The 16,045-nt window shown below is 37.2% G+C and overlaps 1 protein-coding gene and 1 pseudogene across 2 annotated transcripts; one reads left to right on the top strand and one right to left on the bottom strand.

Annotated features, from left to right (window-relative positions):
- The first annotated feature begins 1,475 nt into the window (after window positions 1-1,475).
- Window positions 1,476-7,835, top strand: LOC145567976 (uncharacterized). The gene is made up of 5 exons (XM_081627412.1): window positions 1,476-1,979; window positions 2,748-2,809; window positions 2,908-5,154; window positions 5,277-5,367; window positions 7,110-7,835. Exons 1-5 carry the CDS (start codon window positions 1,895-1,897, stop codon window positions 7,715-7,717), a joined length of 3,093 nt encoding a protein of 1,030 aa, XP_081483538.1. The 5' UTR covers window positions 1,476-1,894; the 3' UTR covers window positions 7,718-7,835.
- A 3,913-nt stretch (window positions 7,836-11,748) lies between these two features.
- Window positions 11,749-13,634, bottom strand: LOC145567975 (UBP1-associated protein 2C pseudogene; annotated as a pseudogene). Its single transcript, XR_014095760.1, has 2 exons — window positions 12,367-13,634; window positions 11,749-12,157 (listed from the first exon to the last, which is right to left on the bottom strand). The product of XR_014095760.1 is annotated as a UBP1-associated protein 2C pseudogene (transcript).
- Window positions 13,635-16,045: the final 2,411 nt, after the last annotated feature.

Here is a 16,045-nt window from a genome sequence, read left to right as displayed (position 1 = left end):
TTTGGCGGAAAATATAATTGAGATCCGTCAAAGTAAATAATGAATAAAAAAAATAAAAAAAAAAAAGTAAATAATGAATAAAAATTAACTACAAAGTTCTCTTAAAAAAAAAATAAAAAAAAATAACTACAAATAGGAAAAATTTGACATAAATAATCCAAATTCAACAAATTTAGGAAATTTTAAATAGAAACAATTAAAAAGGAAGTAAAAATAATTTCCCTTAAAAAAAAGTGATAATAATAACAATAATAATAATAATTAAAAAAAATCGAGTCGTCTTCATCATCATCATATGTGGTGGGCAATACAAGCATAATAGTCCTGCGGACATGTTACTTTACTCTTGGGATAAGGGTTTAGATGTGTGTGTTGACCACACTAGGTCATCACCCTTGACACAGTCTGCGATGTCTGATTTTTGTACCTGGTCGTGTGGTGATAGATGCTGCTCGACATAAACGTGCAAAGTATGAGGCTAAGTGTAAGGCAATTGAATATGGTTTTCTTCCCTTCTCCTTTGGGAGAATTAGAGACAGATGTTGTTGCCTTACTCAAACGGGTGCAGAAGTTCTCTCAAACTCAGGATATTGGAGCTCGTGCAACAGCGCATATCTTTGTTAGAATTGGTTTTGCCATAGCTAAAGGAGTGGGGGCTCAAATTGTTTCTCAGCTACCCACTAACTTTTTATAGGTTGTATGACTCTATCCATTTTTGTGATAATAATAATTAATAAAAAAAATTTAAAAAGGAGGGAAATTAAAGAGATTTAGAAGGGAAAAAATAATAGTGATTTTTTACTTTAATAATTATAGATTATATTGAATTGGTAGGCAATTTTGTCTTTTAAAAAAAGATGTGAGAATAAGACGAAGAACGTATATGTGATAAATAAAGAAAAGAGAAGCTAAGTCATGTGAAAACAACTTTATAAAAGGATTCCTTGTGAACAAGAGCAAAGAATAAAGGTGCAAGATGCTAAAATTACAACTCCATGTTCAAGAAATACTAGTATGTACTGAAGCAAAAATGCATAGTGTTGGTAAAGTGTGTATAATAAAGGATGATTTAAAGAGTTTTTTTCACAAAGGAGGAAATAATTGTTTGCTATTTTCTTTTCTCATCCAAGTCAATAAAACATGTTACGAAAATTAAATACAGTATAGAAATTTCACCATTATACACATCAAAATATTTAAGTATAATATACTTTAAAGCAAATAAATGTCAACTAATAATTTAATACTCATATTCTCTTCTAATTGTACCATCATTTAAAATTTCTAAATATGCCTTAATTAAGTGACATAATAAACGAATATAAAGAACACATTAATATTATAACGGTACTTTTGAAAATTCGTTACATGTTCTTAATTATAAGAGATAGGAAAACATAATATAAATGCCTTAGTAGACATTTTTGTATTACTAACACCTACTATCATAAATCGATCCATAATTTCAACAACTAATCTGCCTGCCCGCCCACACCAAAATCAGCCCACACCAAAATCAAAGAGAATGAAAGAGCACTACAACCTACTTAATCAATTGCTTATAGCAGAAGCCCACACAGAACCTGAGACATTGCTTGAATTGCAATGCAAGTCCAGCAAAGAAAGAGAAAGAAATCTCAGTAAAAGAATGATGTGAACGTCAATTTAATTACACGCCATTAAAAAGGCAATTCTCAATTGTGTGTTGTGTCTCATCTGACAAAACCTTCCCACCTTACCCAACAATGAAAATACCATTTCAACCATATAATACACACTCTGCAACTCTCTCTGCATAAAAGCCTAACTCTGAATACAGAAAACTCCTTTGTTCAATCTCAGACCAAAATATAGGACGAACTCCTCATCACTAAACTCGCTTCACACGGATAGGATGGCAACAAAACCAGATTTCGCGCAGAAACTGCTGCATGACCTACGGCTTAGGAAGCAGCGTATGGCCACTGCTCAGAACTCAGGTAAATTTAGCTTTGTTCATGCAGTTGTTGCAACAACAGTGTACATCTTTAAGCTGCTGCATCTTATGCTGGCTGTGTGAATACTAAATCGGTTTTTGTCATAATTTTATACGTACATGTATTTATGAAAAATAGCATTTCCTAATGTCCTAATGAGTCACTATATCAGTATCTGACATATCATATTAATTAAACTAGAAGTCTAGAAACCTACCTTAATTCTCATATTAATCTGTTGTATGTCACAACCATGTACAGAAATACCTAGCCAACTTTGTAATTAACTTTGTAATTGTGATTCATTCTGCACCTAAAAGGAACTATAAGCTGTCCGATTCCAATGATTCACCTCTCAGCTTCCAACAATCAGTCAAGAGTAAGTTCTTGAACCAGAAATTAAAGATTGTAGACAGTTTGTTTCACATTTAAAAGCAAAAACAAAATCAAGGCATGTGACAACAAAATTTAGGATATTCAGCATGCACTTATAGGTTATAGCTACTGTCCACACCATGAAAATGGATTTACATATGATATAGCATGAAACATAACAATTAAACCGGCCATTGCACCAACAAATGACTAGTATATACTCGTATATATACAAAATAAAATGACTTGGGAGTTAGGGGTGCTATAAGCCTATAAAACAAAAATAATCAGGCAGATGGTCACTTGTTCTAAGCAACTAGACCAAACAGTTCTGACACCAGACTGAAGAACCTTTAATAAAATATGGTTGATGCTTTGTTGATTTGGAGTGAACAGATATGTACGGGAACTCGAGGCAAAACTTAAAAGGATCCAGGGGAACAAAGACACTAGAAACAGTAAGTGTTTCTACTAGTACACCTAAATACTCTGTATGCAGCTTCAAACAATTGTATAAAAAGTACCAGTAGAAACCAAAACAAATTATTTACTGCAGGTTGGTCCGAAGATTGGAAGCAGGTACAGAAGTAGCAGTAATAGCCAGAAATCTCATGGAACTATACAAACTACGAATCAGATGGTCCCTTATACTGGAGGCCAACAGGCCCAACACTCAGGACAAGTGGCCGACCTATCTATGGCTCTATCCTATGCTTTTGACAACCGAGGGAAACTCAAAAGATTAGACATTGCAAGCACCGGTGCAATGATGGATTTGTTGCAGCAAATAGGAAGGAGATCAATGCAACAAAGTCTAGACATCCAATGGCAATCAGCAAACCAATTTCCAACCCTTACGAATCTCCACATTGATGAGATAGCAAAGGGAGCCCGAAAATTGAATCAAATACTTAGAGCCTGCTCTAGTGGCATCAACATAGATGAAGGCTCCATAGATATTGGGAAAGATCTTTGGAAAGGAGCAATGGAGTTAGAACAATCTCTCAGAATGCTTGTGAGCTTGCAGGAAGCGTCAGAAAACACAATGAGCCAAAAAAGGAAAAGCCGCCTTAAACTGCTTGATGAAAATGGAGATAGTGAGGATGACAGCACTGTCAGCTCAGAGAAACAAAAGCAGGTGGAGCGGCCAGTGTTCTCATTTGACAAGCCAACTAAGAACTCTAAAGCAAGTGTAAAGACAGATTTGCAGAAAAAGCTTTTAGCTCTTCCTTACCGAGAGGATCCAAATTCTAATACTGAGAGGAACAAATTCATGACCCCAAAAGGCACTCATAGGCGTTCTGCTAGCTGTGATTCAGAAATCCAAACATCACAGCTAGCAAATTCCTCAAAACCAAAACACAATGCAGCTAGACTTCCTAATGTTGTTGCAAAGTTAATGGGACTTGAGGAGCTTCCACAGAACAAGGTTGCCACAGACAGTCCATTTTCCCACCAAGGATCAAGGGAACTGGTTTCGGTTCATACTGCTGAAAGAAGCTCCAAAAGTGCTGGCTTAAACACAGAGTACACTAAAAATGCCAAAATCCAAGTTAACCAGAACAAAGTGCACAGCAACAAAATAACAATACTGACAACTCATAAAATAGAGCTGCAAGAAGAAACATACAGATCAACCAATAGTCATAGAATGACAACTGGTCCAGTGAAACCAAGATGGAATGAGGAAGAAGGAGAGGGAATCAAAGACTACATAAAAGAGTCAAAAGCAGCTATCTTCAAAATAAACGAACTGCAAAGTAAAACTATTCACTTGAACCAAGATGGAGAGAGCCAAAAAGACATCAGAAAGGAGGCAAAAGTCAGAAGCATTAAACAAAGGCAACAAGAAGTCGCATATGCCACGGAAACATTACAAAGAATGGTAGCGCCAGAAAATAGAAGTTTGATCGTGGCAGAAACAATGCAGTCCTATACACCTGATAACTCAAATGCTCGTGAAACACCAAAGACAGCAGCAAGTAAGCCCCTAATTCCTCAACAAAAGCAGAACCGAGATATCCACAACATGTCATATGAGCCTCAAGGAAAGAATCTGAAAGCAGACAGCAGAAGCCAACAGAGGGAAAGAAAAAAGGAAGGCAATGCAGAAAATTTGCAAAACTCGAGAACTATAGGAAGAGAATCGAAGCATACGCAGAAACAGCTTCCCATCAAGCAACCAAATGCTGGAAAGAAAAACACAGAAGATATTGGTTTGGCAAATTCAAAAGCAGCATTATTGAGCAGCAGGCAAAAAGAAAATCCAGTCGGAGATGGCAACTTTATGAGCTCAGAAGATAAAAGAAATAGCTCAGCGTGTTTGAGATCAGATGAAAATGGCTCCTCAACAGATGGGCTATCTGAATCACACATGACAGAAGTTTGTGCTAGACCAAATATTGATGCAAAGTGTACCCATGATTCACCCAAAAAGGTGGTAGGTGACATAAGACCACCCAAAATTAGGCCCAAGCCTGTGTTGAAGACAAAAGAAGATATCACAAAGACAGTCACAACTACAAGGACAGCAGCTAGGGCATTACGGCCTCAGAGACCAACATCATACAGACTGAAGCAAAACAAGGTTGACAAGATCAATATTTCAAGGACAGCAGCAGAGGCAAATGAAAGCATATCAAAATCAACAGAAAGCATACCAGGAAATCATGGTACGATCAAGCCGCCTGTATATGAGGAATCTCAACAAAACGTAGATGTTGAACAGACAGGCACCAAAAATCATACAATCAGAGACAAACCTTCACAAAGGCTGAAGAGAGTTACTACTCCAGCTGACAAGGTAAGATCAGGCATGATAGAGCTCACGATAATGCAAACTAGCATACTCAAGTTCTAGATATATAATTTTAATGATACGCTTCTACCATTAAATTAACATGTGCTTTACCATGCGTATTTCAGGATGAGAATACAGTATCAACAGTTATTGAAGATCAAGGGGGAAAACTGGTACCTGATGAAGCAGAAATCATGCACCAAATAACTGAAAAGGGTAAGCAATTATTATGCCTAAAATTCAAGAGCAAATAATAAACAGAGACTCCATTTCCCCAAGAAAAGATTACACCACCAGATACTAGAGAATATGTATCCTCTGCGAGTTTCTGATCCAACCAATTTTATTTACAATACATATTCCCAAGTTCAAAGACCATATTAACCTCAATTGCAAGAACTGCAATTAATGCTCTTGGTTAGAGCTGTCAATTCGGGTAAATGGGTCGGGTTTGAGTCGGGTTTGTGTGGGTCGGGTCATCTCGGGTCGGGTCAATACGGGTTAATGTCAGGACCTATGTGGGTCGGGTTCGGGTTGGGTCATGCTTGAGTCGGGTCACGTCGGGTCATACATCTTTTCGGGTTCGGGTCGGGTTTAGGTCGGGTCAATAAAAGGTCGGGTTACATTCGGATCGGGTTAAAAACAAGTCTGGTTAAATTCGGATTTTTACGGGTTTAAATGAGTTAGGATCGTGTTCAGGTTAGAGTCGGGTTCGGTTCAAGTCAATTATTTTCGGGTTATAATCAGGTCGGGTCATTATCGGGTTTGAGTCGGGTTCGGTTCAAGTCAATAATTTGCGGGTCATAATCAAGTCGGATCATTATCGGGTTTGAGTCGGGTTCTATTCAAGTCAATAATTTGCGGATTATAATAATCAAGTAGTCGGGTCATGTTCGAATTCGGGTATCAAATATTGGATTAATAGGGTTTATGTTTGATATCAGGTCGGGTCATATTGGGTCCAGTTACATTTTTTTTAATTTATTTAAAACTCAAAATTAAATTACGTAATTTAAAACATTTTCTGAAAAAAAAAAACATTAAACAGACAAGTGAATAATAAAATTTGAATTCCCTTAAAAATAATAATAAAAAAAAAAGATAAGTCAAGTAAGATGAGAAAGACCTGCTATTGTCTGGGTCCTGTGTATTTTTTATTTTTTTTTTAAATTTTTTTTTTGGCTACAGTCCAGTTCAGTTTTTCTTTGACGAGGATTATGTAAGAGATAAGTCAAGTAATATGAGAAAGGCCACTTTTGTTTTATAATTGGAATCCATGTTAATAAATTGAAAAAAAAAAGCCTGAAACTCAATAGTCAATACGGAGTACTCTTTTTATCCTAAAAATTCCTAAATTCTAAAATTCGGGTTAGTAATAGGTCGAGTTTAAATTCGGGTTGGGTCAATAACAAGTCGGGTTGAATTTGGGTCGGGTCAATAACAAGTCGGGTTGATTTCGGGTCGGGTTTAAATTCGAGTCGGGTTAGGAACGGGTCGGGTTAGTAACAGGTCGGGTTAAATTCGGGTTTTGACGGATTAAATCGGGTTTGGGTCATTTTCGGGTTCGAGTCGGGTTCGGTTCAGGTCAATAATTTATGGGTCACATTCGGGTCGGGTCCTCTCTAGGTCGGTTCATGGTCGGGTTCGGGTCTCAAATACTCGGGTCAACTCGGGTCTAGGGTTGGTTTCAGGTCGGGTTAGGTCGGGTTTGGATCACCATTTTTTTCGGGTTCAGACGGGTTAGGGTTAGGGTCGGGTTAGGGTCGGTACTTCGGGTCGGGTCAACTTTTGACAGCTCTATTCTTGGTTAAAGAAAGAAACATTTAAGCTTATCAAATACCCTATAACTCATCAACTATTATCTTTTTACTATCTGATCAAGTAAAAACAGATTTTAGACATCAATCTATATGGTTTTACCAAAAAAATAATTGCTAATTCTTCACATTTTACTGCAGATGGCCAAGAGGGTTGCAATAATAACTCCTGTAATCAACAACAGAAGCAGCAGAAGCCTATAAAGATAGTAAAACAAGAGCCACTCACAGAAGATGAGCTGTTCTTGAAGCAGAAACTCATAAAGAGCCACCTTATTCTCAATACAGCAGAAGCTCTCTTCAAGCTTAACATTCCTATCAGCATTCTTAATTACGCGAGTGATCAAATTTTTGAAGAGAAAGATAACAAGATCATACTAGATTGTGGATATGAATTGCTGAAGAGAAAAGGAAGGCAAGAAATATTCTTTTATGCTAGCACCAATATCTTTAGGACCGGCGCAAAGTTCAGGTCTCTGGATGATTTGGTGAGGCAACTGCACAAAGACTTTGAGGCTCTGAGATATTATGGAAGAAATGGAAGGGATGAATATGATGATTATGCGAACTGTATACTTAAACTGCTGGAGACTGATATTTACAACAGGCATCCTGATTTGAACTGCATGTGGGACATCGGCTGGAATGAGTTAGCATTTCCACGTGCTAAAATGGATGAGGCTATAGGTATTATAGAGCAGCTAATGCTTGATGAACTCGTGGATGAGTTAGCAAATGACTGCTTATAATTTGATTGTAAAGCATCTAATGACTCCACATGTATAGAAAAGTCTGCTTTTTTGCTTTTTTTGGAAGCTATTCATAAGATTTTCTCTTCAGAAATACACATTCTGATTTAAAGTTGTTGCTGAGATTAGGAAGGCTTTTCAACCTTACATTTTAAATGTTCATCATATAACCTATCAAACTTTTTTATCAAAAAACTGTGAAAGCAAGTTCAATGATATAAAAGCCATTTACAAACAATCATGAAATCAGCATATCCATTCAAGCAATTTGCGTCCAAAGGAGCTCTAACATGCCTTCTAAAATTAAAATTTACGAGTATCCGCAGATATTCAGTTCAACATTCCAAGCTGAGTTGGCAACTTGGCAAGCGGTGGAGAGGATTCCAGGGTAGCCATTGTTAATAACAGGATTGTAATAAGTAAAACTCAGACACGAGAGAGAAGTTTGAGGTGGTCGCGAACATAGCTGTTTGCCCGTGTTTCATTGCGAGGGTTATAGTCGTGAAGGAAAACAATGGTATTTACTATTTAGGTCGATTGTCAAATTTCCCCGCTCTTTATAATTGGGTGGAAATTAGGAAGGCCTAGACTTTTTTTTACTTTTTCTTGAGTTTTTCATTTCTATTGCATACCCCATGCCTGTCCCTCCGACCCTCGCCTGTTTTCTGGTTATTTCCATTTATTTACGAAGTTTCAAATGCGTGTTTGGAGCACAAAATTCTACAACCGCGTTTATTAGAGGACTTGATATATATTCACAAAATTTCTCAATTTAAATGAGAGAAATCAACAAGATAAAGTACAAGGATAAACGCTATAACACACTGAAATTCCTTTTCCCAACCCTCCACAACACCCCCTGACTGTACAAGTCATGCACAGAGTAACCTAAAGTTCCAGCAAGATGACCATCACACAATTCACAAACTTTTTCTTTTCTTTGCAAATAATGATCTCATTTAAACACACAACAATGTGCTCATATTTATCTTGAATTCCTGATCAGTGATCGCTGAGAAATTGAAAAGGCAAATTCTGCTATTTAGACTAGGATTCCCACATTACTAGTAATCTAGATGCTGGGGCTGCGAGACTTTATGGGCAGCCAGAGTACAATAAAGTCTGGCAGCCCCGTGCGTGTAACCTGTTCTTAGTATGGCGATATGATCAAGTTGACATTGCAAGAGATAATAATACAAATGTGCTACTTCGTATTATATAACAAGAGTTTGTTATACAGGAGTAAAAGTTAGGTTAACAAACTAGCAAAAATGTTTAATACATAGAGTATAAAAGAAAAAAATATATATATCAAAATGGCCTAAATGGGTACAACTCTCCAAGTCTTTTCTTGAGCACCTATTAGGGGAGGTTAGAGCAAAGCTGCACATTTACAACAACAAAAAAGAAAAAGGAAAAAAAAAAAAAAAAAAAGAGAGAGAGAGAAACAAAGTACTGGACACTCACTCCTAGTACGGAGTATTTGAGCACCAGTACGTTAGTTGGGTTTTGAAACCAAACAGATAGACAGCTTAGGACAATTAGACAAGGCCTACAAAGCATAATAATGAACTACAAATTTGTACAGAAAACAAAGTGTATTAATGCACTCTCGTATATTATTGAGTTATTGGTGCAATCTAAAGGCATAAGTGCTTCTTATAAGCAATGATGACAATTCAAAACTTTACCAGGCTAGACTTAGATTAAAAAGGGGTCATCGATTCGTAGATAATCACAACTCACAAGGCATCATTTTATTCTTCATTTACTCATCACAAGTTAATATGTCGTGCCTCCTGGACTTAGATTTCCTCAATTGAGCAGGCAGGTCATATAGCTTTGAACATACAAAGGTTTATCCCAAATCTAAGTCTCCCAAAACATAAGTCATTCCAAGACGACACCTTGCAGGCATTCTTTTCCCCCACCCCAAAAACATCAGGGCCACACCATACCATTAAGGAAGTTCCTAAAGGCTCCTACTAATGTTATTGAAGTCATATGCTGTAAGCAATTTCATTTTCGCAATGTTAAGTTGTTGCATCTTATGAGCAATTGGATAGAAAACCAAATTAAGGTCACAAAAATAAACAATATCACAGGAATATCCAGCAGGTAAGCAACCCTACATTTCACTGTCTATCCAAACCTATAAAGTAATACCCAATTCTAACAAAAATAAGCTACAAGGATTCCCTCAATGAAAAAAGCTAACCACAAAAGGAGAATCATACAAACAAAACCACGTCCGTCTAGAAAATCATATTAAAAGCTAGAAATTACTGGTTTGCTATGTGCACAAAGTGTGTTCAAATTTATATGCTGCACCCTCTCAAAACATATTATCCTGCATCTCAAATTCACTGCTTCTGTTGTTCAAGTAATGCCAAATACAATGTTGTAGGCCGAATTAAACCACAAAATACATACTAGGCAATTAACACCCTCTTCTCTGTTTCACCGTCTTGATAGAAACCAAAACAAATATACCAGTCATCAAGGAAACAATGCTCTTTATGCACAGACAAGGCATAACATAAACTATTGAAATCATCAGTAAATAGAATAGAAGATTCACATTTCAACAGTAACCAATAATCAACTCCACGTCTCTCTCACAGATTACCAATATACGCAACTCACATCTATCTCATGTGCAATCGTGATTGCAAAGGAACTTTATTTATTCAATACATTTAAAATAGTTGCATAGTAAAAGTATTTGCAGCTGGAAACCAGAAAATCAATTATTATTTTTCAAATATTAGTGCTGACACCTAAGTCGCATGTATATAGTTGTAAAAAGCATGCAGTAATATTTGAAAAGGAACTTACAACGTTTTTTATAAAGGAAGAAGAGAAAGTTTGGAAAAAAACCTTGTAAACTACGCTTGCAAAAAAATACCTTATATAAAAATGTTGTAATAATTTACTTTATAAAGCATTGAAAGTTGTAAAAATGTACATTTACCGGATTTAACTGTTTGCCTTCGTGGACTCTTTTTTTTTCCCCTATATTTTCTTCCTTTTACCCTCCATTGCACCCAAAATTACCATCTTCCTCAAATTTCTTCATCTCTCTTCTCAAAGTCCTCATGCCTCATGTTTTTCTCATCCCTCCACTAACTACCCAATAAATCCAAATTTCTCTCCCTTAAAGTTTATATAATATTTCACCACCTGAAATGGACAGTGGGTTTTGCTTCAAACTAATTGGTTTGCAAACCCTTTTAAGAATATTACTCATTTGCTATAGATGAATTATAGGAATTACAACTTCTGGACTCTGCCATAGACGAGGCTTCAAAAGGTTTTGCTGTTTAGCATGGATTTAGCTGAGGAGAGAGAGAAGCTAAGGGATGGTTTTGGAGGTATTAAAGAGAAGAATTTGCCATTATATGAAGGAGGGAGAGTGAGAATAGAGGGTAACAACTTAGCACCTCTACTGTGATAGCAAATACTAATCATCAACTCCCGAATTGAAATTTTCACTGCTTTGGTGTATTAGAGATTGTTGAGAATGTCTTTGAGACCATGACCGGAAAGAAAAAGGAAGGGGGGGGGGGGGAGACCAGCAAAAAGTTAACGCCGAAAATAGTCAAACTCCCAAATTCCGGCAAAAGCTACCTTTTTTACAACACTTCATGCTTAATTAGGTAGTTTATCACATCATTATTATACAAGGTAGTTCTCACAAAGACCGTTTCTATACGGTAGTTTTCCAAAAAGTTTCCTTATAAAAAGCATGCAGAAATATGCAAAAAGAAGCTTATGATGTTCTTGAAAGAGCAGGAAACAAAATTTTAATCTAAAACTGACAGCAACCTCCCAAACCCCCACCCTCCTTCCCTTTCAGAAACATGGGTATTAAAATCATGGAAAACCGTGGAAAAAAAAAACTTCGCACAAAGAATCATCAACTATCAACAAAGATTGTTAATCTCCAAGAGGGTATATCATACCTACAATAAAACATAAGACAGCTACTTGACAACAGAGAAGAAAAGAAAGTAGAATATTGACACAAATAGTATAAACCCAGTAGCAGGATCAATATTACTTTAATCACTACCAAACCAAACCTAACTGGAATATAAAGTAAAAGATTACATATTGAAAATAGTAGCATGTGACTCTGCTTAAGATAACCAATGGAGAATACAAAGCACATATGGCAAGCCAAATCCATATAGACCTACATCCTATAAAACCTTGAAAAAAAATGAGTGCCTTCTAAAGAACTTAAATAAAAGGAGTAACAGTCTATCTTGCAGAACATAGCCACAAATAACTACCACTTTCGCAGCTAAAAATCTACACATGTAGCAGCAAGACATGGGCAGCAGTCCATTCAAGCAAACGACACATTCATTTGTCAGCAATCACGAAATCACCAAAACCATTTAAGCAATTTGCGCCCAAGGAGCTCTCAAACACCTGAACCAAACATCACATTGCCAACTTAATTCAACATTCAAGAATAACCAACCATATATATGTATTAGTTTAAAGAAGAATAAGCTAATAACCAATCAATAAACACCTAGCATTCAACTAAGCATATTATCACATGTAAGCAAATAACACAGGTAAGCACAAGTAATCAACCTAGCATAATTTATCAGATAATAATAAGTAAATACTACCTCAATAATAAGAGGGTGGCATTCTCTGATACATCCCACCAGGAGGGGGGCCTTGAGGAGGACCCTGTGAAGGAGGGTGGTTCTGGCTCATATACCCACCGCCACCAGACGAAGGAAGCCCATAACCACCGCCACCCTCTTGATAAGGGGGTGGCACTCCCATAGAGCTCGATGGTGGTGGCATCCGATATGACGGATACTCTCCAGAACCCGGATACTGTGATTGCAACCCATACGGCCCTCCAACAGAAGAATTATAACCACCACCGCCGCCACCAGGACCATGAGCTGCCCCCATTCCCATTCCGGGGCCGGAATTAGGACCGAGCCCATAATTCCCATACCCTCCCATCGGACCGCCAACTGGTGGATTCATCGAACCCGGCATCCTATCACCACCCCCCATCTCCCCAGGCATAACAGGATTCGGCCCACCTAACTTCCCTTTCTTTCCATCTTCAGCCAATTTACACATAACTTGGTGCCCATCAATCATCTTCATCGGCTCCATCAACGACATCCTCGCACCTTCCTCGGTCTTATACACGAAAAAGGCGAACCCCCTTGCTTTCCCACCTTGTTTATCAAACCCTAAAGGACCCTCCTCAATCTCCCCAAACGCAGCAAAGTAATCAAGCAACCTCTCGGCCGAAATCTCATACGGCACATTCCCCACATAAATCTTCCTCGTCGCTTGATCCTCGCTATTTGGCCCTCGGCCCGCAGAAGCCAAATGCGTCACCGTCATACGCCCATCAATCTTCTTGTTCGGCTGCCGCAAAGCCAAGAGCGCACCATCAACATGCTTAAACGTCACAAAGCCATACCCTTTCGACTTCCCAGTAGTCTTATCAGAGATTACAACAGCTTCATCGAGTTCCCCATAAGATGTAAACAACGATTTGAGAGATTCAGTTGTTGTACTCGGACCAAGACCTCGAACAAAGAGCTTCCGCCGAGAAACGTCGGAATCAGCGAGCGCGCGCGCAGCAAAGAGGACATCAGGGTGGCGAACGACGGCGTCTTGGAGGAGAGAGCGAAGTTGGTCGGCTGTAAAAGGTTCGATGAGTTTGCGAGCATCTTCGGGAATTAGGGTTTGGGTTTGAGAAGGTGGTTGTGAATCTGGGGTTGCGTCGGAAACGAAGGAATTGCCATTTTCGTCGGCTTTGCGTTTCTTTGTAGCATCCATTGAAGAAGATGAAGGAATCAAAAAACCCTAACAATAGCGTAGGAGAGAGAAAATTGGGGGTTTTAGGAAGAAACGATTGAAGAAATTGGGGGGACGACACAAGTATAAATAGTGGTGGAAACTCAGTAGACCTTTTTTCGGCTAACCTAGGTTACTTAGCCCTTTTTTTTTTTTTTTTTTTTTTTTGGATAAGTTTAATCATATTGCCTCCAGTTATGTGCAACGATTTGACATAAAGAAGAGAGGGAAAATATCTAATAGTTGTACATAACCTGTAACGAAGGTAGTATGATTTTTAGCCATAGCAAAATAGGAAAATAATGTTAAATTTAATAAATCACTTCATATATGTATGAAATTCCAAAAATATAAAAGACGGGTTTGTTTTAATGGTATAGTTAATACGGAATATATCTTAAATCCACATTGTTATATCTAGGGTTGTACACGATTTGGTTTGGTGCGGTTTGGGGGTAAAACCGCACCAAACCGCAATTATGCGGTTTCAATTTTTCCCAAACCGCACCAACCCGCAATTTAAATTACTGTTTGGTGCGGTGCGGTTTGTGGTTTAACCGCAATTTTCAAAGAAAAAAAAAAACACCTCCTCAAATTTATTTAACTGATAGCGACTTATCAGCTACAATAACAAACAACAATCAACAATGAATATAGCTTTCAACTTACACTTTTACAATCAAACACTCAAAATTTGAGAATATATTACCACATGTACACAACTAATTTCAAAAGCGTTTGAAAGTAAAACAAACGGTTATGATTATACAAAATCTAATCGAAAAAGGGTATAATCATACTATTAATTGAACCAATTGATTGATAATCTAACATACAATTAAACTAATAAGTTAAGAATCTAACATATAATTGAAGATCTTACGTTTCTACCATATGATATATCATTGTAAATGCGGTTTATATTTGCGGTTTGCAGTTTTGTGGTTTGCGGTTTGGTTATATTTTTTTTGGAAACCCAAACCAAACCGCAATAATTCGGTTTGGAAAAAATAAAAACCAAACCGCAATTTTTGCGGTTTGGTTTGCGGTTTGGTGCGGTCTAAACCGCACTCTGTACAGTCCTGGTTATATCCTTTAATAATTTCGAACAAGAATCTGATTGACGATAACTACACGTGTAGTTTAAAGACAGCTTTTGAACTTCTTGGTTCCTCTCTTTTCCTAGCTAGTCTCTTTTTTTTCTCCTTCGTTACTACGGAGTATCACTTATTAGTCCGTGCGGGAAAATGGTGAATTGTTTCAATTTCACTCCAAGGGTTTAATGATTAAGCGTGGCAATGGTGGTTGTGGCGACATTGATGATGGAGATTTTGGCAATAGTGGCTCTTATGCCATTACAATTGCTTGGATTATGGTGATTCTAAAGAGATGATTCTGTGAGTTTTAATCATGGTTTCAACTTTCTTCTCCTTAAACACGACGTTAAATACTGTCATTTTCTCTCTCCTAACCATTCTCCTAAAATGGATGGGTCACTGTCCTCAGTTTCTCATTAGGAAAAAAAATTAAATGTGTCAAAGTAGTAGCAAGCTGAGAATCTTGAGATTGACATGGTTTAATTAGTCTACCAACCCAATCATACATATTAACACTTACATATATGTAGATGGTGGCACTCAAATTTGTGATCCTAATTCATAAGGTAAGTTTCCCACCATTTTTGGCTGTTTTACTCCTAAATTATTAAAAACAATATACTCTATGTGATATGATACGTTATTTTATCATTTGTTTATATGGTAATTATATCTAACATTCCTTTTTCATAAAATACCAACACGTGGCCTTAAATCCGAGATATGAGAGTACTCGCTATCCTTTAGCATATCCCAAGTCACATGAATGAATATCTAACGAAGACATAAATTTTGGCGCAGTTTTGCCACTGAAATTTAAAATTATTGTAAGGTGGTTGATGACAAGATAACTTATTTGAGGGAATAGTGAAACTCTGTCAAAGGTGAGTACATTTAGGTCATAGGTTTTTCCCGTCTAAACTAATGCACATTAACATTATTTCCCACTTGGCAAAGGTGACACATCTGAATTATTTTAATTCCCTATTGCTAAGCTAAATGACAATCAACGTATGAAATTACTCACATTGTTACAAACAAATGCTTATTTAAAAAGCCAATCTCAAAATTAATACAAATTCAAATTCCCTTTTTTTTTTTTTTTTTTAAAGGTAAGGAGAAAGATCTTGACCGTACCTCAACCCTCACAGATTTTTAAGGTTCGCTATTTGCGAGTCAGACACTTTGAGAGTGAGGGGGGAGGATAAGGGATTCCCATCCTTAAAGTGTCTCTAGTGGGGATTGAACCTCCAACCTCAAGATTAGAAGGTGACAATCTTACCACTAGACCAAGCTTAGCTTGGTAAATTCAAATTCTTGTTATATTGTTCAATGTGATTCTAATTTGGATACAAATCAAAATTTAAACTTTTTA

Source organism: Chenopodium album, chromosome 11 (assembly GCF_948465745.1).
Source record: "Chenopodium album chromosome 11, dcCheAlbu1.1, whole genome shotgun sequence".
Classification (NCBI taxonomy): Eukaryota; Viridiplantae; Streptophyta; class Magnoliopsida; order Caryophyllales; family Amaranthaceae; genus Chenopodium; species Chenopodium album.
Note: the sequence above shows the minus strand (reverse complement) of the source record. Positions and strands in the feature narration are given on the sequence as shown.

Excerpts from the sequence above, each read along its gene's own strand:
- LOC145567976 (XM_081627412.1), top strand. The coding sequence starts at position 1,895 with ATGGCAACAAAACCAGATTTCGCGCAGAAACTGCTGCATGACCTACGG. Across the intron at positions 5,155-5,276 it reads TTACTACTCCAGCTGACAAG|GATGAGAATACAGTATCAAC; the intron begins GTAAGATCAGGC and ends TGCGTATTTCAG. Across the intron at positions 5,368-7,109 it reads GCACCAAATAACTGAAAAGG|ATGGCCAAGAGGGTTGCAAT; the intron begins GTAAGCAATTAT and ends ATTTTACTGCAG.